A 22452-nucleotide genomic window follows, 5' to 3' on the forward strand; every position below is an offset into this window, starting at 1 on the left:
ATAAATAAATATGGACAGTGAGTACTACTAATAAAGTCAATTTATGTATAAAAACAATGTCAATAATTGTCCCATCTATTTTAGGGGCTAGCTCACAATTGTATACTTACAGTAGTAGATGACAAATACAACTCTAGGTCTTTCTGCTTTCTATCCTTTTAAGAGGTAGAAAACAATAATAGTTCTTAAACTGAATAGTATTCCCTTTTAATAGGGTTCTACCCCCAAATTCCATGTTTGGTGACAGTCCCAAGCCTCACTCTGCTAGTGCGGCGGATAACCAAACCAATTGTGCATTTTATGACTAAAGCATGAAACTTTCAGAATATCATCTACACACCCCAAGGTTTGATTTCAGACGTGGAACCACTTTCTGACTGACCTCTGGTGACCTTGAGGGGTCATTGACTTCAGAATTGCATTTTTGCACGTTTTGCTCCATTATTTTCCACTATAATAATTATTTATGTTTGTTAAATGGAAGTTTTGTTCTAATGAATGACAACTTAAACCCCAATAGTCTACATAAATGGTGAATCATGTCAACTTTTATGATATAAATGTTATGACATTGTTATAACATTAAAAACATCTAGGAGAGAGAGTGCGGAGAGAGAGAGTGCGGCGGTTAAGCTCATATATGGAAGGTATTGTGCATGTTATGACTAAAGCATGGCACTTTCTACAGTGTTTCTATATACCATGAAGTTTGTTTTTAGACGTGGAAACACTTCTGAATTTACATCTGGAAATTGTCAGAGGCTGTACACATTTCGGGCTGTCAAACCATGCTGTAAACTGCCCATGTTAAACCCAGAAATGTTTTTTCCTTTAAACTTTTATGATTAAAATGTCATCTATAGGCTGGCAGATGATGATTGTTTGCTAAAAGTTATATGTTGGACAATTTGAGTAATTAGCATAATGAGCAAATCAATTGCTTAATGAGCAAATTAACTGGAAATGGCTATCATTTTGCATCCATTTAACTTTGAAAGGTGACTTTAGTCAAAGTCTATGTTTGTGATATCCAGAAATGCATCTGTTATTATGGTGAAGTCATACACCCTTTCTTCATTAGCATAATTGGAATAAATTATGTAAAACATAGGTACAAATTAGGAATTAGCTATAGTGTTATTGCTTTTAGTCAACATATCAAGGTTGTTTTAGAGTCTACATCTATATTATGTTACATAAATTAATCTCTTGCCATAACTAAATTATGAAATTGTTCCTCATTTGCATAATTTGCATAAAGTATATAATAATTCGTCTTTTGGCCTATTTTATGACATGTCTAATCCAGTGGAGTGACGGGGCAGCAGTGGCTCATGAGGTAGATGATCGGACGTCTTGGAATCTGAAAGCACGGCATGATGCACACACATGTCTGTGATAAAAGCAGGCATCGAGTGTTATCAGATGCTTGTGCTTGTGATACTGTCTCCTTACTCTCCTACCCTGTGAGAAAGTACCATGCCTAGTCTCTCAATACAGTTCCTGTTGGAACTTCTACAACCCATTCACAAGAAGGATGGCCATAGCTGAATGAGCCACCTGGGAAACAGAAGGTCCCAGGTTCAATTCCAGGCCTCGGCAATGTGTCGAGGTATACATAAGAAAGACCCTTAATCCCCATCTACCCCTGACCTCAAAGGTCTGACGGCCTTGAGCAGCAATAACCTAATTGAAGCAGAAAACAGAATTTTCCAATATGGTTAATATAAGGTCTAATACACAAAGATGAAGACAAAGAAGATGTAGAGGCTGAAGGGAATGAGGAGAGAGATGATGAAGATAGTGGAAAAAGACCATTGAGTGTGAGGTTGTGGTTTTTTGTCCACTCAGTCTGTGTCTCAGAGTAGGGCTGTGGACAGTTCAGAGACTTGCCTACCGGTGACATTGTCGGTAGGCAGGTTTTTCATTTCGAACATTTAAATGTTTTAATTTGATTTTGTATTAATGTGAGAACAATGACTTCTATAATAGCTAACTTTCCAAAAATATAGTCTTCAGTTTATATTAGCTTGGATTCTCCATCGATGTCACTGGTAGCAAGTGTTATGACAGAAATGGTACCATATTATCTCCCAACATCTCCTTAAATTCCTGCCACCTGGTATAGATGGCTTAAGAGTATCCAACAGTTACTTCCCCCAAAACGTATGAACCCTGAAAGCTCGCCATGCTGCCCCCAAAACCAAAATCATGAGATGAATAGGGCATACAATAGCAGTGGCAGCCATTTTCGGGTTCCATCGTTCCAGACCCCATTGTTTTTTCCCCCATAGAGATTTCTACGAATATTTATATAAAAAAAACAATAAGCCTATAGAATCAAGCCATCCAGGACCGTACTGAATCATGACGTTAAAACATTTGATTCTGTGATTTCTTTTTAAATATTTAATTATATAATATACAATAATGTTAAAATAACGACAACTATCTCTTCTGTGGTTCTTGTCATTTTTTACTCTTCGCTGGCACAAGCTCCTGTGCAGCTTTCTTGGCTTTGACCATCTCCTTATACCTCTTCATTCAGTCCTTTTTGTAGCTCTATGAAGAGCTGCATCTTTATTTTATTTTGCTAGCACTGTAGAAAGTGTCATGCTTTAGTCATAAAATGCACAATACCTTCCATATATGAGCTTAACCGCTCTCTATGTTTTTAATGTTATTACAATGTCATAACATTTATATCATAAAAGTTGACATGATTCACCATCTCTGTAGACTATTGGGCTTTAAGTTGTCATTCATTAGAACAAAACTTCCATTTAACAAACATAAATAATTATTATAGTGGAAAATAATGGAGCAAAACGTGCAAAAATGCAATTCTGAGGTCAATGACCCCTCAAGGTCACCAGAGGTCAGTCAGAAAGTGGTTCCACGTCTGAAATCAAACCTTGGGGTGTGTAGATGATATTCTGAAAGTTTCATGCTTTAGTCATAAAATGCACAATACTTTCCATATATGAGCTTAACCGCCGCACTATGCTGATGATGAATGATTTGAATTTAGTTAAAGTATTTTCTCTGCAACTAAACTAACCAATTGACAGGTTCTTTCTTTCTTTCTTTCTTTCTTCCTTTCTTTCTTTCTTTCTTTCTTTCTTTCTTTCTTTCGCTCTGTCGTCTGTCCTGCTCACTTCCTCTGTTTTGCCTGTAATTATCTTCTTGTCTTCCTTTTATTATTTTCATAATACTAGTTATGTTACGTACCTAGATTGTATGGGACTGCAATTACCTTCTATTGCTATAAAAATAATAATACCCCGCCCCTCTCTCTCCCTATCTAACTCTATCTCTAGCTCCAGGCTCAGAAGGTACGTCTGGCCAGGAATCAGGGTCCTTACTATGGGGGCTCTCTGCCTAACGTCAACCAGATTGGAAGGAACCCCCAGGAATTCCAGGTGACTTAAGAGGGACATGTGAATTGTGAAGCATTTCTGATTTATTAGACATTGTACATTAAATTGATAAACGTTGGAGAGTAGCGCTGCCACTGTGGCAGTCAGTGCATTATAAGAAAGTTCATTCATAATACTTTTTGTATATGGATAATATTGTATGTATGTGCATTTCCGCATCCTGTCACCAGCAATGCACAACGCTAGACTCTTGTGGTTTTGTTAATGTTGTTTGTACACACTTCTGTCTCTCTCTCTTTGTGCATCTTCTTCATACCGGATATGGGTCCCTCTCCTCCCTCATCACCCTGCCTCTGCCACTCGGTTATCTCTCAGGGTTCCTTCCACTCCACTCTGGAGTCCAGTCGTGCTACGCGGCACCACGGCCTGGTTGAACGGGTTCAGAGGGACCGACGTTTTATCTCTCCAGTCCGCCCCTACAGGAACAGACCCGTATCCTTCAGCCAAAGCACTAGCATAACTCTAGCCGTGGATTGTTTTAACCATAAAGACAGTATGCGCTGCTCATCAGAGAGGAAGAGGCAGTAATATTGTGATCTCTCCGGATAGTTCATAACATTCTGACAAATATGGACAAAAAAAACAAGAACGTTAAAAGCTAACACCACTGCAATCCTGAGCTAAAACCATCCATTATCAAACAAACAGTTTCTCACTTCTCATGTTTCATACATACGGTATGTGAGGTGCTGTTCATTGGTCCCTCAAGAACATCCTTTGACCATGACCCCTAAAACGTAACAAACGTTCCATGACAGCACTCTGCTGCTCAGTAACAAAGGCCTTCTCATGAAAATAGCATGGTGATGATGTTTAGAAATTATGTCAACACCTTTTTAACTTTAGATTTAGAAATTACACGGTTATCTCATCTTAAGTAATAACACTGTAGGAAGTCAAAACATCAGGCATTATTGCTGTCCAAACCCATAAGTGGTTTGCTGTAGGTTATTTTTATTTTTGATTTAGCAAGGTCTTGAGGTTTGCTGTTATGTCATCTTTGTGTATGTTGAGGTCATGACTGAGTGCACAGCTTTTTAAGTGCTTTTGTCAGTAGGGTTTACCATAGCTGGAGATTGTTGATTTAAGCAAATTCCCTGTTTTTCTTTTTACTGTTTTTGATTGATTGATTGAATACTTTGAATACTGAATACAGTTTGCAGAAAAAAGCACAGTAAAATACAGTTCAATACAAGGTCTGCTAAGAGGATTTAAAACCCAAGAAAGCCTATGGCTTGTTTCCATTGGGGTCCTTCATATTCAATTCATCGGTTATCATTACTGCGGTCCCTGTTGATGACATGATGCACCACAGCCATGAAACAAACCCTGACCTCTGCAGTGGTAGCCAACTAACTTTCTAATGAGGATGAGGTGCCTTATGTGAGATAATCTATACACTTAATTTTATTTAACTATAGCGAATGATTTGGCCAAGCTGTTTGTTTCCCTTGACCAGTCCTCTCTCCAGGTGGACAGCTCTCCGTATAACTCTGCCTATCTGTCCCCGCCCCCTGACCCCAGCTGGAGAAGGTAATGGACTGGACCCCTCTCTGCTTTGTCTGTTCGGATGCCTGTTTGTTATTCTAACTGCATCTTCTTTGATACTGCTGAGCCTTGTGAAACCTTTGCAAATCCTGAGCAGCAAAGTAATCCGAAAGAAATACTACCATGTGCAGGTGTTAAACAAACATCAAGGGACTCAGAATCACACATCATCTCACTCTAGATAAGAGGGTCTGCTAAATGCCTAAATTGTAATCTTTCCTGAAGAGAAAGAAAGTAGCTAAATAAACACAAAGCAAAATCCAATGTTTGTAAATTGTGTCATGAATGTTGGCTGAATGCAGAAAAACACATGGCACTATTTGAAATACAATTTAGAAGTTTTCCATATTAATGATTAAAAATAATAAAGAAAAAACATTTGCTTTTTTTTCAAAAATCAAGATGACAACAAAAACAATTTAATAGAATGACAAATGCATTCACTCACTGTCACTAATGTATTCATTGCAAATTGTGTTCTCAGAACTAGGGTTGGCAAAAATGATCTTTTACTTGAGGTCATGACTGAGTGCACAGCTTTTTAAGTGCTTTTGTCAGTAGGGTTTATACCACACTGTTTAGGTGATGTAATAATGCTCTTGGGTTTCACAAGGGCTTTTCATGAAGTTTATGTTGAAGTGCTACATCTTCTCTTCATCTGGCTGTCCAAGCATTACGTTCCGTCTGCATACTAACCATCCGAGAACTAACAAGGCATCTAGTTTTCTTTAGCCAGCGTCTCCAAACTTCAGTTGCCTTTGAAGGAGTCTCGGCTTATTTGAACGGCTCTTCCCATCTTCCTACTGGGAATACGGCATACTACTATACTTTCCCGTGGCATTTTCTTGTGTTTCTGGAATGTTCTAACCCCCTGCCTGCCTTCTTTCTTGTCATCTTGTGATGCTAACAAAATGACAACAACCCCATCCCCAGAGAGAGATACTGGCTTTGGAACATAGTTTCATAACATGCGCAACATACAGAACAGCATAAAACTGAATTCTTATACTTATAGCTTTCTATCTTTCTATGGAGTGGGACTTTGCTCTTCCTCTTGAACCACATACAGTACAACTTAGCATCCCTATTCTGGGCATGTCATAGTAGCCGTTGGAACACTTTGGCAAACATTGAGTGACAATAGTACATCTCCCAGTTCACAATGGATCACGTTGCAACATGTTGTTTACAAGCATGTAGCTTGTAGGCTATTTTCGGCAAAGATGGGGACCAATGATGGGGACCAAGTGTAGACCCCTGTTGGAACACGTTCAATATAGTATAGGGTTTAAATCGTTAACAGCCAGCACACTCCACTTGGGGGGGTGCTCTTAATTAATCAGTGGAAATGGAATTGAGAGAGCTGCTGTTTTGTGTACGTGTAGCTGGCCATGTCAGCAGTTTGTCAGTTCCATCAAGATCAGCATTGGTTTTTTTGCGGTTGGGATGGGGAGTTACATTTTAGACAACCTCATACAATTTACAAATTAGAGCCAATGATCCACCATGCCAAGGTTTCAGTGGATTTACAGTATATAGATTTCAGTTAAACAAGCATAAGGCTCATGAAACCAGGAATTAAGTGCATAATCATTCTAAATAGATCTTAGACATATATAACACTAAAATCCTCAGCCTCAATGTTCTCTTCTAGGCTGTTGCCTACATCTACAAGAAAGCATATATCTTCTCTGTTCCTCTCGTTTTGGTACTGTATGCCAGGCTCCCTCTTCCTTCCTCAATCCTGCCTCCTTTCGTCTTTCACTCTTTTTGCGTGTGGTTGCTTTCAAAGCCTGCTCTCTGTCCTTTTTTCATTTTATTTATTTTTATTTCATCCCAGCTATTTTTCTTCTTCGGTGGTGGAAAAATAACAGACATTTTGTTTGTCAATCATGAAAGGAATTGGTCCGGCAACTTCCCTGGGGACAAAAGCCAGTTGTTTCGTCTCCCTACCACTGCACTTAACAGGTGAATCCATTCCCCCACCCCTCTCTCTCTCTCTCTCTCTCTCTCTCTCTCTCTGTCTTTTCTGTCTCTTTCCTCCCTCGTTCACATGGCTGACAATCTGGCTTACTGCTTTCTCTCAGGTTGCGATGGGACTCTTTGATATCAAGTGAACATGAACAGACAATAAAGTTGTTGTGGTGTGTGTGTGTGTGTGTGTGTGTGTGTGCATTCTTTTATTATTTTTATTTAGTATTGTAACTGATCATTTTGCAATGAGGAAGTTTTGTTTGTTCCTTCAGTGACCACAGAATTGTTGGGACAGCAGTGATGTTTTCCATCTAATTTCATATATTTCAGACTGCACTGTAACTTTCTTCCTGAATTGCTTTTAATTTCTCTTCATATTCTCACTTAATTTATCCAATTGATATAGTGCTTTTCTCTCCTTTTTGTCTCTTCTGTCATGACGTTATTCTTTCCTATTTTTCTGTGCCCAGTCTCCTCCTGATTTATTTCAGACAGTTTACCAGTTGCCAGGTTTGGAAAATAATTTGCTAAAATTGACAAATGAAATGTGAGGTCTTGATTCATATTTGAAGGAATACATAAGTTATTATTCATCCTGTGTCTTTGTAGTAATCTACAAGCTGATGCTTCAGTTCTTAGATAAACTAAACTCTGGCAATACTGAGCACCGATCCAGCCACCCAGTCTGGGGGGAAATGGCATTCTATGCTTTTCATTCATAATAAACGTTTCACAGCTTCCTTTACCTTAAAATACATGTTGCTTGATATAAGCTATGCCCTACTGTACCCTGAGATATACTGAGATTACAGTATATCTGATATGATAACTTAAGGTGCATCTCTCTATAGCTTCTCTCCTATACCTGTAGTTAGTATTGGAACTCTGGTATTCCTCCACTATAATCAATTTAGTAAGGAGGAAAAAAGCCATCTGGGGGAGGCAATACAGGTACAGGTACAGCGGTTGTCTGCGAATCGGAAGGTCCCCAGTTCCTGCAGGCTTTATGTTGAGGTGTCCCTGAGCAAGACACTGAACCCCTAAATGATCCCTGTGCAGTTCCAAATAGGATGGGTCAAATGGCAGAGATGTAATTTCCCTGCTGGGATCATTACATATATCCTAACATGCACCTTCCCTGATATATAGTTCTCTCTCTCTCTTTCTCTCTCTCTCTCTCTCTTTCTTTTTCATACCCCTAAAACTGTGGATGTGTCTGCCTACAGGACCAACTCTGACTCCGCCCTTCACACCAGTGTGATGAACCCTCCAACCGGAGACCCCTTCAGCACAGGAGGACACGCCCTCACCCACCACAACGTCAGACGCACCGGTGAGGCTTATGATATCTCTATGATGCTCACAGACTGAGAAACATCTTTCCATACCGTGCTGATTCTTGGAGTAATTTAATTTGTGACAAAGCTATTGAAAGGAAGTTTAATGAAAATAAAAAGGTAATTAGTTGATTCTGATGTTGTAGATGTATCATTATAAGTTCAAGTTATGACACTTGATATGTTGTGTATGTTATTATGTCCTTCTACAGTGGGTCAGGGTGAAGGAGAAGGGCGAAGAAGTACGTTTTTTTTAAACACAAACATACACACTTGACCAGCAGAGACTTGTTATAATTAAACAAGAATTGTACATGGATGCTTTATAAAGGGTTAATGTTCTACTGTTTATGCCCTAGTGTTTCCATATCCAGTGCCCCCCATTGAAGAGAATGTGTTGGATGAAGGCAAGCTACTCAAACCCTGGGACACCAAAAAGGTAGGTGATTCCAAAGCAGTCAACTACAGCCTTGTAACGTTGACAACACCCTTTACTCTAATATATGTATTACTCAAATAATATCACATGCATGACGTAGTTAATGCTAGAGATAATGTTTTTCTTCTTTAACCGTCAACACATTTCCTGCCGTTGAAGTCTAATCCAGCGCTTCATTGCAGATGACGGAGATCTCCGTCATTTGGTCTTTTCAGTGGTTTATGATAGATTATGCCCTTTGCCAATGTGTGAATGGTTCTAGGTTGCTAAGCAGCAGATACAACTGGAAATGAACCGGAAGTTAAATGATTTCGCCATCAGATTTCGAAAAATGCATTTATCTCGGATTCTTTTCACAGATTGCATTTTGTTTTACATCCGGTTTACATCTCGGGTCCATGTGGGCCTTCAAAATATGGGTTTTGCCTGAAAAACACTGGCATTTAAGAATGAATTAATACCTGTCAGTGAAAGTGTTACGCACTGTAACATTAGCACACCACGGACAAGAGAAAACAGCAAAGCATTGTTGCATTTAAGGATCAAACATAGGCAGTAATCACTGTTTTCCCCTTTGTAGTTGCCCCTGCTGTCATCTCGACCCAAGTCCTGTGAAGTACCTGGCATAAAGTAAGTCTGTCACTTCCGAACAAGGTGCTGTTGTGTCATGATTCGTGTTCTTAGACCAATCTTGATTACTGAACTCAGACTTTGCTTACAGTTACGGTTGCCTTTGTGATGCACTAAGGTTTGATTAGACCTTTAAAGCGATAGAATCTTGGATTGTAGCTACCTGGGCAGAGGTGATTACAGAGGTGCAGTTGAGGGTCCATTTTCACACCCAGGTTGATGACTGTGGGACAGGGGGAGAGGGAAATGTCATGGCCGGAGAAGAAGATGCTGGTTATGGGGTTTTGGAGCTATTGAGTTGTAGGAAGTTGTCTTTCATCCACGCCTTTATCTCCTCCAGGCAGGTTGTTAGTGTGGACGATGGAGAAGGAAGAAGACTTGAATATGCAAATTACTGATGAATAGTACTCAATACTCAATTCGAAGTTATTCACCGCACATATTGACCCATGCTTGCAGCCAGGCTAAGTAAGGTATTTCAGACATTCCTCTCCACAGCCTTGTCCAATGAGCCTCCTGGGGGTTATTGATAGCCTGGCATGGCCAGACTAATATCACTGCATAGATATTAGTCTGGAACTGTGTGGAAGATGTATTTCCAAGAGGCGGTTACAAACAGATTACAACGTCACAGCAAAAATGTCTCACTTTGAATAGTGGGCACTGATTGGTCACCCACAACTCTGGGGTGAGCGAATGTAATTCAAACTGAGGAGTGCCAGACCAATCTTCCCAGTGATTTTCTTTTCCTGTGGCAGATTCGTCTGGTTTCCAGGCTAAGTTATCGGAACGTTCCCAGGCCAGATGACATATATAATCCCTTGAGTGAGTTCTGGGTCTACCCTGGGGTCTCTTGCTAGTTGTCCATGCCCAGAAAACCTCCAAAGTAAAGCATCCTTTATATCAGATGCCCGAACCACCTAAACTCAAAGCAAAGGAGATGAGACTCCCTCCTGATGTCTGTATTCATCATTATCTTTAATAGCCACCCTTCAGTGGAAAATGATTTAGCTGCTTGTATCAGCTCTTAGGGTCTGTGAATAAAATACATAATTCCTGAATTATGCTCTCTAGTGAAAAATGCTACGCAGTGCTACGGTCTCTGGTTCAATGTTTGTCTGTCTCTCTCTCTCTCTCTCTCTCTCTCTCCTGCTCCTCTTATTTGTGACTAATTATATGGAAACTGATCTGGGAGCAGTACAGCACTTTTTGTTGATGGATGTGTACATTTGTGTTTATGTCCCTTGTATTGCATACATTCATCTGCACATGTCCAATATGCTCCTACTCTTCTCTGATCTGCCTTTTTCTGTCATATTTTTTACTGCCTTCATTTCTCTCTCCCTCTCTCTCTGTGTGACCCTCACCTTCATTGTCTCACTCATGCCCACCAGCATGTTCCCCTCCTCCCTTGCTAATGAATGGATGCCTTGTCTCTCATGTTATGTTACATTTCTCCCTCTATCTTTATGGTCTGGTTCTGTATCTCTCTCCCTCTGTCTTACTCCCATTCTCCCTGAGTGAGGAGAGAGATTAAAAGGACGCAGGGAGACAAGGTGTGGTAACTTCTTGTAATTGTTATCAGACCTTTGGTCTGATACGGCAGCAGCTGACCAATTTGCGCAAGTTAAAATGCTGCCAGAACTGGAACCATTACTGCGAGCAACCTTACCACGGGAGAAATTAGTTTTTCCCCATCCTAGTGTCCCTTACTCAGGTTGTTTCCTCGTGCCTTAGTCCGTCCCCCGAGGAAGGAGACAAGGTTGACATGTGAGGGCAGAGATTCGATCAGGTTCAACTTGATAAATGGAAACGCTCCTCATTTACTGAAGTGTCATTACTTGTAGTTGTAACAGATTGCTCAGATGTCCTATTTTATTCAATTGTATTGTATAGTATGGCTACGCTAATTCATTATTTGCATTTATTTGCTTCCGCAGAACATAACAGAGGTGAAAATAAAATGTGAAATATGCTTAAGAATTAAGCTGTCTGACATGCATGCTCCTTAATCTTCTGATGCACTGGTTCAATTGAGTACAGATTCAAAGTTGTGAAAAAGAATGGAGGAGGAGAGTAGGCATTAAACAGACAAGAACAGTGATGAAATACAATACACCTCTAATAGTCTGCTGTAGGTAGGTAGCACTAATAATAACTGCCAAATGATGAAATCTTCAACTGGCGATTGTTTTTCAGAGATATAGCAACTGTAAATTATATCGGTATATCTCTTCCAGTTTAATCAATTTTCACTCTATTGTATCAGACCATTCACGCACACGATGGATGCACAGGCGTCACCTGTTGGGGGAAAAAAGCATTACCCTTCTGTCCCTTCATCAATTGAAGTTTACAATAAACATGTTTACATTATTAGAATACGAGCAGATCAAACATACACATACTAAATCATCAAATGTGAGGAGGCAGAAAATAATCAGAATTTGGCTAGGCTATGACATGTGAAGGATATTATCAGTTTTATCACCAGCCAGGCATACACTGTGACTGTAGCCCTCTGTAAAAACCTCGCGAAACGAAGAATGCCTAGGTGAAATCTATATTTACACTTATACAACTGATTAACCTAACCAATGTGACGGAATTTTCATTCCTCTTCCTCCAGCATCTTCCCCTCCCCGGAACAGCCGTCCACGCCTGCCCATGGCGTGCCCTCGGCCCTCAACACGGGTGGCTCTCTGCCTGACCTGTCCAGCCTGCACTTCCCTTCTCCATTGCCTACACCGCTTGACCAGGATGAGCCAGGTTACCTGGGGTCTTCATCCCTAAGCGGCGGCAGTAGCACAGGGAACCTGGCCTCCACCCTTACCCAGCTGGGGATCAATGCAGCCAACAGCACCTTCCACCACCACGCACCTGGTAGGCTGTGTTTATAGTTTTTGTAGTTAAGTTATAGTCTTTAACGCTTTTGCCCATAACATAATGAATGTCATAGTTAACATCCGATTTACTAAGGCAGAATTAAGAGAAAGGGGAAATTAAGTTTCAGCTTCACCCAGTTGATGGCTCAGGGGGGGAGTGTCTGCTCAGGGACACTTCGACACAGACTGGGGCCCTGAGCCAAATCGGTTACCTTCTGCTTTTCTACACACTCGGCTACGGCCACCCTGTAAATATGCAATCAGCGAATGGGACCACCTCCTAGTTGTAGTCTTGCACGTGAAGCAACATGGAGTCTTCAACCAACTCGGGAATGAAAATAAAAACTAAATTCACCTATATATCCCACATCTTCTCACATGTGTCCTCTATCAGTCATGTGTAGAACAGTAGAACACGCACGCACGCACGCACACACACACACACCCCAAACAAAACGGTAACAAGACATAGAAACAGATGTTGTATCTGTGTTTCATAGCAGTGCATTCAACACCTGGGACAGAGCACTACTATGGCTATTTTCAAATGACACAGATGCAGATTAGTCTAATATAAAGTTGCAAGGAGATCGACAATTCGAATCGACAATCAGAATGCAGGTTCCACGTCCATTTGATTTTTTTCTGTAGAGCAAGGGTTCCCAAACTTTTCAGGCTGCAACCCCCCAAAATAATCATATTTGAACTGGGGACCCCCCACCCTGACAAGCACTTGGAATTGTAGCAGTTGAGGCATAATATATTCTTTTGACTCTGTTCCACAGAAGTATTGTGAAAATAGCTGAACTACAAACTGTCATTTAGCCTACCTATAGTAATGCTGCACTTAACACTTAATGCAGAAATGTTCATGCAAAACTGGCCCTTGTAAATTGCTTGCCAGTTATACTTGTCATATCTGCACACTGTGTAGTTGCTCCCAGGAAACTTTATTAAATCAACAACGTTTAGACCCTTCCGGGTCTTCATCAGGTTTTCGTTACCTGACGAAGGCCCGGAAGGGTCGAAACGTTGTTGATTTAACCCATTTTGGGCGGGAACCCCTTTTGGTGTTAGCATTATGTTATGCTTTAGCTATTGAAAAATAGCAGATCTACAAGCTCATAGCGCGCAGCTCTGCTATTTTTGAAAAATCGAAGAACGACTGACATAGAAACAGCTTTTTCAGAAAACTGTCAGGATGTAGAAGACATTTTTAGAATCTGATCTCAGGTCAAAATGGGTTAATAAAGTTTCCTGGGAGCAACTACACAGTGTGCGGACAACCCTCCTTTGTCATTGTACGCATTTTTTGTTCAGCACCTGTAGAATCTTTTGAGATGTGTGTGCTTCTCTTTGGACCCTATCTCATACTTCATATCTCCCACCCTTATTTGCATAATCCTCCCTCAAATACGACAATGACAAGCTGTACTTAAGATGACGAGCAACCTGTCCAGGACAGTGTGTCAATGTTATGCATGTTTCTGAATGCACAATTTGAAATGAGGCGCACAGTGAATTCTAAATCTGCCTTTTTATAAGACTGCCAGGATTCAGGTTTGAGAGTGCTTTAACCAAACCAACAATGTCCCTGGTTCGATTACAGCTGGAGACCTGTGTTGTAGGGTTGCTTGATGGAGCAATCCTATTGTCAGAGTTACATTATGAATGATTAGTGATTAAACTGTGTAGATTGGGGTCTTGGTTTCGAATATATTTTGTGATAAAATAATATTGAATAATATCTAAATGTAAACACAAAGCTTTATGGACTGGTGAGGAAGAGAGAATAAGGCAGGAGATCTTTACAGTCAACTAAAAAGTGCACTGCACTTTCCACTGCACTCTTCATATAGATGCGAGAGTGCAGGTTATCTGCCTGGGATTTCATCCCTGGAATCCAGCAATTTAATCACTTTTATGTAGGGATGCCTCGATCACGATTATTCCACTCCCGATCCGATACGGATCAACCATCATCGAAACCGATTTGATACCAATACCGATCCGATACAGCACATATTCAGCACATAAGTCTCTCTATGCTGTCTGATATCTGGCAGTGAACTTTTTTATCTTTACTTTTTATTACTGATTTTCTAGTCTGGAGCGTTTGCCCAGACTGCCACTCAAAGTGGCTACTGACCAATCACAGTGTGTCCACAATGGCCAATCACAACACGTCCTTGCACAACCCGTGTTGGCTTTCAAAGGACGCTGCAAAACACTGTTATGATCACGTGGCCTCTGCTGCACCTTACTACTGCATGCTGGATGGAACGAAGTACTGAAGCGGAGTACTGGAATGGAGTGCTTGGATCGGTCATTTTCACTGTAGTCTGATCCGATCCCGATCATGTTTTTGTCTGATCGCGGCATCTCTACTTTTTTGATAAGTATAAGAAACTCTGCTCATTATATACAGTACTTGCTCCTTTTTGATAGCTTTTCATATGGGGCAATGAACGTAAAAGTTGATGTGATGTTTTGGTACAGCTATGCAGGTGCACTTAGCACAAATACAGAACTTGTGGAATAATGTTAATTTGGACCCGCATATTTATATTTCTCTGTGGTCCTGGGGTAACTTTTGATAGAAAATAGTTGTTTTCTGTCTTGGTTGGCACTGACCGACAGTATAGTGAATTTCAGTGGATTTTAGTGTTCTGAGTCGGTTATACGATATCCAAGCCACTTTGGTGTGAACACAGTGTAACTTTGTTTTTGGCAATTTTGCATCCACTGTAAACATTGTGGCAAATGGGTGTGTACTTTAATGTTCAAGCCAAAAACTGTCACTGTTGAGTTTTTGCTGTGTTAAATGCTGTTAGATCTACCTGTATCTATATTAATGTCTACAGTTTGTCATTTTTATCAACATCCATGTTATCGCAATCCACCATTGAAATTGTTGTATTGCCCAGCCATAGTTGACCGTGAAATTATTTATCTATTATTATTTATTATCCTATCAATACATAATTTACGCTAATCAGTAGTGAAATTGGATCTGATCATCCAAAAAACAAAACTCTTTCACAAGCATGTCAAAAGTTTCCCCAGCTTTTGTTTTGATCAATTTTCTGAATCTGCATTATAATGAAAAATGTATTCATATTTCATTTAGAATAGATAAAACAGCTTACCTGATATATAATAGGCATATAAAATAAGGAGAATTTTCATTCTATAATAAGTAATTAAAAACAAACCACATTAGGACAATGTCATCATCCATCATGATGTTTGGATGTCACATGAAACGACATTGCCCGACCCTTCTGTGTTGAACATCTTTCTCCATCTCTGCCCTTGATCAATTTCCTGTCTCTCTAAAAAAGACAAACAAGACATCTAATAACAGCATGGTCTCCTTTCCAGTTTTGAGCTATCGATACTAAGTTACTGCAGCTTTTGAACAAAGCCACACAAAATTAAATATGGTTATATTGCGCTTGATCACTCCTTTTCCCAGCGCAGAGAATAGTGTTTCAGCTCTCTCCCCACCAAGCATTTTCAGGCGGAGCACTCGGTTTGTTTCAAGCTCAAAGTAGTTTTTGGAGAAGAATGTCGCTCATCAATGTCATGTTTGATCCTCCTGGCTGTATCTGACAACCTGGTCATTTACGTCATTGAATCGTTACTACGACCATAAGAAGAACTGTTTACCGTTGTTTTTGTTAGGCTGTTTGTGCTAATAACGTCATTATAATGTAATTTGAGCACTGCAACGGTTGATAGTTTCGAACGTTGTGTGCATCAATAAGCATGCATTCATTATATATATATATATATATATATATATATATATATATATATATATATATATATATATATATATTCGTTTTACTTTCACTTCACCAGGCACTTGAGGTTTTCATGGCTGGAGGTGTTAGTTTCATAATGTCATGCATATTGGCATGAGTTGTTATTGGTCTAACTTCTGAGGGGACATACGTACATAGAGAAACCCTGTTCTGTATGGCTGAACTGCAGGCCTAAGCATAAAGGTTACTCAGGATGACCTATAGGACAAGTGAATAGAGAGATTGTCCTATAGCTGACAGGTAAAATGTGAAGATGTACTAGTAAGTCATAACTTCCTTCACAACGTAGAACAGATGATCTTTGGATCTTTGGTAGTTATACAGAAAACATGTATCGATCCCCCACCATGCAGAGTCATTTTGCCTTATACAGCTTTTGTCCTCACACGTCTCAATATTTGCCATTGACAATGAAAGGAGAAATTAGGTCAAAATTCCACCAAATATGACATAAATTAAACATCAACATATTAAACGCCATTGACAATGAAGGGAAGATTTACGTCATATGTAGATGAGCAAATCAGCTAACCAATCACATGTCTGTGGGAACGCTTGGCCAATAAGGGACCACCATTCTTGATGATGTACGATGATGATGAGTGCCCCTCACTTCACACGGGTGTGATTTTTATTAAAAAGATGCCTTTTAACTCTGTAAGGAGAAGTTGTTCTGAAGTAAAATAGTAATAGACAGGAGATGATGTATGTGAGTGCAAACATGGGGGTGAAAATAAAATGGAAAGGTTATTCTATCTGGGGTGGAGCATTACGTTTAGATTCAGAAAAGGAGATTAGTGGGTTTTTGACGGAGTGGAAGTGCTATCGGAAAATGTTGTCGCCCCTCATCTATTCAGAGGTGACTAGGCCAACCGCAGGCAGCAGGAAGCTGTCTCTCAGCCACAGAAAAAGTGCTACAGACCTCAGGTTGCATGTAGGAATGTTAACATGACACTAGCAGGCACCGTGTATCCTTGTCTGCTGTTCTGGGTTTACCTCTAAAGCCTAGTGTTGTACATGTGGACTGTAAAGTAGAAGAAAGAGGGAGGTGTGGAGGAGAGAAGTGAGAATAAAGGAAAGAAAGTGAGGCAGTAGGTCAAGTGAATGAAGGAGGGAAGGCTTATTAGGGGGCACGGCTTTCACCTGATGCTATCGACAGGCAGGGGAAGAACCTTGATAAGATCCTGAAAACACTAACAGCTAGACTTGCTCTTTGGAAGCTGAACCCAGGGGGTAGATTTCCCTTCATACAAAGCCTATTTTAACCTCAAGCAAGAGAGACAGTCTTTATATATAGTGTTGCTGGGAACATTATAATGAAACATGCATTTTTGACCTGCAACACACTTCACTAATGTACACTTCCTACAAGACATTTATTTTTGTACCAACCTGCAATATGTACTATTAAGAAATCTCACATCTACTTTTAAAATGGCAGATATTGTTCCATTAAAACAATTCACTGTACTTTTTTAGGACATTTTTAGGAAGTTTTTCATTCATTTTTGACTTTTGACTGATTTGTTTTTCTCCAATGAAAGGAGAATTTACGTCATATGTGTCTGAGCAAATCGGCTAAGTTGGCGGTTGGCGGAGATGATAAGAGCGTCCTTCACTTCACGCGGGTGTGATTTTTTGTAGACTAGAGAGACAGGAAACAGAGGTTAGAGAGTATGAGCATAGACCGAATTGAAATCGGGACGTTGCAACTGATCTCAGCCAGCTACCTGCATGACCCCATCGTACTTTATGGAGTGTTGTGTTTTTCTGAACTTCAGATGTTAATACTGAGAGTGGTGCTTTGCAAACATGGGACCACAGGAACACTAGCATCCCTATTCTCAAGCGAACATTGAGTGAAAATCCCAGATTTACAAACACACAATGTGACACAACGTGATGCGTTGTGGACTTGTAGATAGGCTACTTCCACCAAAGTGATTTGATGTAGAAGGAAAACGGGAGGGGGGCCATATACAGTATAGGCCTCTGGGGAATCTCGGTCAAAAAAGCGTAAATTAGGATTAGGATTTGAATTATTGTCAGCTTAAAAATAGAAGTTATGATTGTACTATGTATTTACAGATTCTGTACTTACCTGTTGTTCTTTTCTGTCATTTCCCCAGGTCTCCTGGCATCACTTCAGGGCACACTCAGCAATCCATCCCTACAGTCATCGCTAAGCAACCCCAACATCCAATCATCACTCAGCAGCCACTCCTACCCCAATTCCCTGAGCTCCACTTCCCTGCACTCGTCACTCAGCAACCCCTCCCTGCAGTCCTCCCTTAGCTCCCCGTCCTTGCCTTCCTCTCTCAGCAACCAGTCCCTTCATTCCTCCCTCAGTGCGTCCTCACTGAGTGGCCAGTCACTCCAGTCGGTAGCCAGTAGTAAGCCCAGCTACAGCAGTGGAGTGGGGGGGTCCAGTTCCTGCTCCTCCTCCTACTCGTCGTTGCTCGGTGGCCAGGGGCAGTCGTCACTCAGCACGTCACCCAGGAGACGGGCCCAGCTCTCCCCCTTGATTCTGCCCATGGGAGGGGAATCTCGGAGGCATCACTCAAAGCAGTTCTCCCCCACCATCTCTCCCACCTTGTCCTCAATAACACAGGTACTGAGTTATGGAGTACATAACAAACTGTAGTATCCAAACTATTTACTTCCTGTTACTTTGTATAAGTCATAGACTAGTTGGCCATGTTTCCTTTTTAATATTTAAAGTAGAAGGATACTTGTATATTGTTCCCTGGTTTGATTAAATACACAGCAAATATAATCATTGACTAGCAGGATAAAATACTACTACAGATTGACCAATCTCATGTGGTGTACACACGAGGACGTATTTTGAGTTACCTCGGCAAGTAATTAGCCGATCTGCCCTTTTTGCCACACAGAGACGGCGTTTTGGGGGACTTAAACGGCTAATTTTGAAACCACCTTCCAGAGTGGGAAAGTTTGGAGATGCGACTTTCTCGTCTCTGTGTGTATAGCAAATGCCGCCTAATTTGCTGAAACGGTGATGTCTGTGTGAATCACTTAATTACCTTGTGCTTGCTGCTCGTTTTCAGAAGAATTAATCCAAGGTTTGTCATATTATGGTTTAAAGTAGGCATACACTTTAGCTGGCCAGTCAGTGTGTGCAGAGTGAGAAGCAGCACTGCTCTGCAGCCTCTGCTGATTAAATTGATATGACCTATTTATGTCATATGCGCATCTGACTGGCAAGATAATTAGTTATTTGGCAACACCTGTGTGAAATACCAATAGTATAATTTATAAAATGCTTTCATATAGCCCTTAGAATAAGCTTCTTCTTTTTTTTTTTGGGTGGCCATCTACAGGCCGGCCATGTGTACTACAGCTTTCTCTTGAAAACGGAGCAGTTTACCGGTCTCGTGTATACAGCATACATAATTAACATAACCGCAATGTAGACGCAGGAAAGTTTTATCGTTCACAAACTTGCGCGGCTAACAGCCCGAGCCGTTTGGCAAGGCCCAGGTATGCAAATGTAATCCATGGACATTATTGACATTTACTGGCTGACAACATGCTAACTATTCTTCACCTACATTGCTCTCCCCTCTCTTCAGGGTGTGCCTCTGGACACCAGTAAACTGCCTCTGGACCAGAGACTGCCACCATATCCGTTCAGTCAGTCACACCAGCACCAAGTGGCCCCCCACCAACCACACCAGCAGCAGCCCGGCATTACCAGCTCCCAGGCTGGCCAGCAGCACACGCCAGTGAGCCAGCACCATCACCAACAGCTGCACCGACTCCAGCAGCAGCAGCAGCAACAACAACAGCAGCAGCAGCAGCAGCAGCAGCAACAGCAGCAGCAGCAGCAGAAACAGCAGCAGCAGCAGCAGCAGCAGCAGCAACAACAGCAGCAGCAACAGCAGCAGCAGCAGCAGCAACAACAACAACAGCAGCAGCAGCAGTCACAGGCTATGCAACACCTGCACCTTCAGAACCTCCGCAACGCCCATAACCAGCACATACAACAGCACATGGGCACGGTAAAGTCTTGACACTCCATTAAGTTACTAGCATGTCTTCATTAGAAATGTAATTTTGGGGGTTATTTCTGTGTGTGCTGTTATTTGTCTCAGTGATAAACATTTTCTACTGTGGGCCTCAAATACTGCTACTGTACTAATAACGCAAGACACATCTCTTAAGAGCAGATGCTTAGTCTCTACTGAACACCTTGGTCGATACATTTGTTTACAACAAGCTAATAAATTACTTTCTACTCATAGCAACAGAGACTGACGGCACCACAAGGCACACCAATCAACATGCCCCAGATCAAAAGTGAGAGTGACTTGGAGCAAAGTGGGCAGAACTCGCAGTGCCAGGTTAAACAGGAGCAACAACAAGGAGACCAGCTGCAGAGACTCAGTGGCCTCTCTCAGCTCCAGCAGATCAGCCACTCCCTCGCTACAGACCTGGGATTTTATAATGTGAGTGTTGGCCCTTTAATCAGGATAAGAATACAAATAATATTAGAAGATTAATAAGAAGTACTGGTGGCAGCCTAAAGTCTGTTTTATGCTCGTAAGATAAATGTCTGTTGACAGCGTTGGCCGTCAAACCTATGATGTTCACTCACTTTTTTTTTCTTTTTGGCATGGAACCCACCGCTCAAAAATCTCTAGGGTCCTAGCGCCCAATTTATATTTTTGAAGGCACAACAAGCTTGCAAATTAAAATAGTATTAATGTTTAGAGAAGTTGTCATGAACAACTTTATGTGGAATGGTTATTGGGGAAAAATATACACAGTTGCCAGACGTGCAAACAGAAACATCTGCGTGTGGAAAGTGAATGGGCATTGAAAGTCCTAACCCTGCACTCCACAATACTCCTGTCTGTTGAACTACTGGGGAGGACTACAGGTGTTTGTGGTAACAAACCCTGGCCATTAGCCTGTCAAAAACCACCCACCACCTGTCTTTCCTCTGCCTGCTGTTGCTGCTGTTAGTGGTTGAGCAAAGATAACCTCATCTCAACCAGACAACATTCTAAGCAGCAAGGCTTAGGTCTGTAATTGTTGTTATTGCTAAGCTGTGCTTCGGTAACTGGGATTGGGGATGAAATGATCGTCTGAGTCTGTAGGCTCATTCTTAGGTCATTTGTGAAGGTGGCAGACCTGGGCAGCATGTATATGTATGTGTATGAGAACTCTGTGGTAGACCTCTCTGATATATTAAAGGGCAACCACATGCACATGCATACTGTAAAAGTTAATTGTTTGTAGAGAAGTACTGCAGAGTACATTTCAATTAAGATGGTGTCCACAGCATTCCTCTTAACAAATCATTCTTGTGCCATCAATAATGTCTCCTTATTTTCTTTTTTAACATTATCTTCATATCATTTCATATAAACCCATTAATGCTCATTATAAGATGCTACCAATAACATCATTGGTAGGCAGGTTCATGTCAAAACATTTCAAGCTTTTCTTTTTATTGATTCAAGAAGAAAGGCTTCTATTTCAGCATTCTAACTTTCTAAGAAGAGAAAGACTGTAGTCAGGTTTCTGAATTACCCAATATATGAAGCTAAGTTTGAAAATGAAATAAGTACTCTTTTAAGTTGTAAATGTGTTTTTTATCTTTTTGATCTATAAGCCATTTAGTGCTAGCCACTGTTAATAAATATATATTTTGTGAATTGAACCAATGTCACACCACAAACCGTTTAACTGGCATCAGCCGTAATGGTGCATTTCTTAACAGTCACTTGCCTAAACACTGCAGGGAAGTGAGTGGTGAGGCAGCTCACCCCAACTTGTACATTACCTTTGATTAGGGATGCAATGGTTCTCAGTATAATATTGAACCGTACGGTTCTCCATCCACAGTTCAATAATACACACCCTTTGGTTTTGCCATACTACTTTACGCGCATTTGTTACTGTCAAATTGGGACTGTCTCTATTACCAGAGAAATTGCCGTGAGTATATCCAGATCTAGCTTGCCAGGAATGGCTATTATACAAGCATCACTACAGCTTGTTGTTCATCCATTTTCATTGAGACCATTGGATCAATAAATAGCATGTCTGTTGTTGTTTTGACTCGTCGTGGCTTGAGCGCGCTCAAAAGATTTAGTTTCCAACATGAACAGCTAGGAAAAGGTACCAAATACCAGCAACATGGAAGAAGGTCAAAAGGAACTAGCATGCAGTGAAATTGAGCTGTGCTGCTGCGCAAGAAATGGATATAAAATCATAGATACTGTGTAGGCCATAAGCGCCCTACTTCCATGTTATCAATCACCTACTGTACTGGAGCACCCGATGACAGTTATTGTTATGGATATAACGAATGCATTTTCATATCGAACAATGGCC

General features: G+C 40.9%; 1 protein-coding gene across 2 annotated transcripts in view; it reads left to right on the forward strand.

Moving 5' to 3' along the window:
- The window catches only part of LOC306924315 (CREB-regulated transcription coactivator 2), a 32502-nt gene that overhangs the window by 4366 nt on the left and 5684 nt on the right, over positions 1–22452 (forward strand). Inside the window, exons 2-13 of one of the 2 annotated variants that reach the window (XM_079502800.1) lie at positions 3321–3422; positions 3756–3872; positions 4912–4973; positions 6888–6956; positions 8189–8295; positions 8512–8541; positions 8659–8738; positions 9319–9368; positions 11998–12251; positions 18213–18694; positions 19680–20108; positions 20352–20555. In XM_079502800.1, coding sequence (XP_079358926.1) covers positions 3321–3422; positions 3756–3872; positions 4912–4973; positions 6888–6956; positions 8189–8295; positions 8512–8541; positions 8659–8738; positions 9319–9368; positions 11998–12251; positions 18213–18694; positions 19680–20108; positions 20352–20555 — 1986 coding nt within the window. The remainder of the gene's footprint in view (positions 1–3320; positions 3423–3755; positions 3873–4911; positions 4974–6887; positions 6957–8188; positions 8296–8511; positions 8542–8658; positions 8739–9318; positions 9369–11997; positions 12252–18212; positions 18695–19679; positions 20109–20351; positions 20556–22452) is intronic. The other variant, XM_079502801.1, reaches the window with a different exon arrangement.

The sequence above is a fragment of the Electrona antarctica genome, assembly GCF_951216825.1.
Source record: "Electrona antarctica genome assembly, chromosome: 6".
Classification (NCBI taxonomy): domain Eukaryota; kingdom Metazoa; phylum Chordata; class Actinopteri; order Myctophiformes; family Myctophidae; genus Electrona; species Electrona antarctica.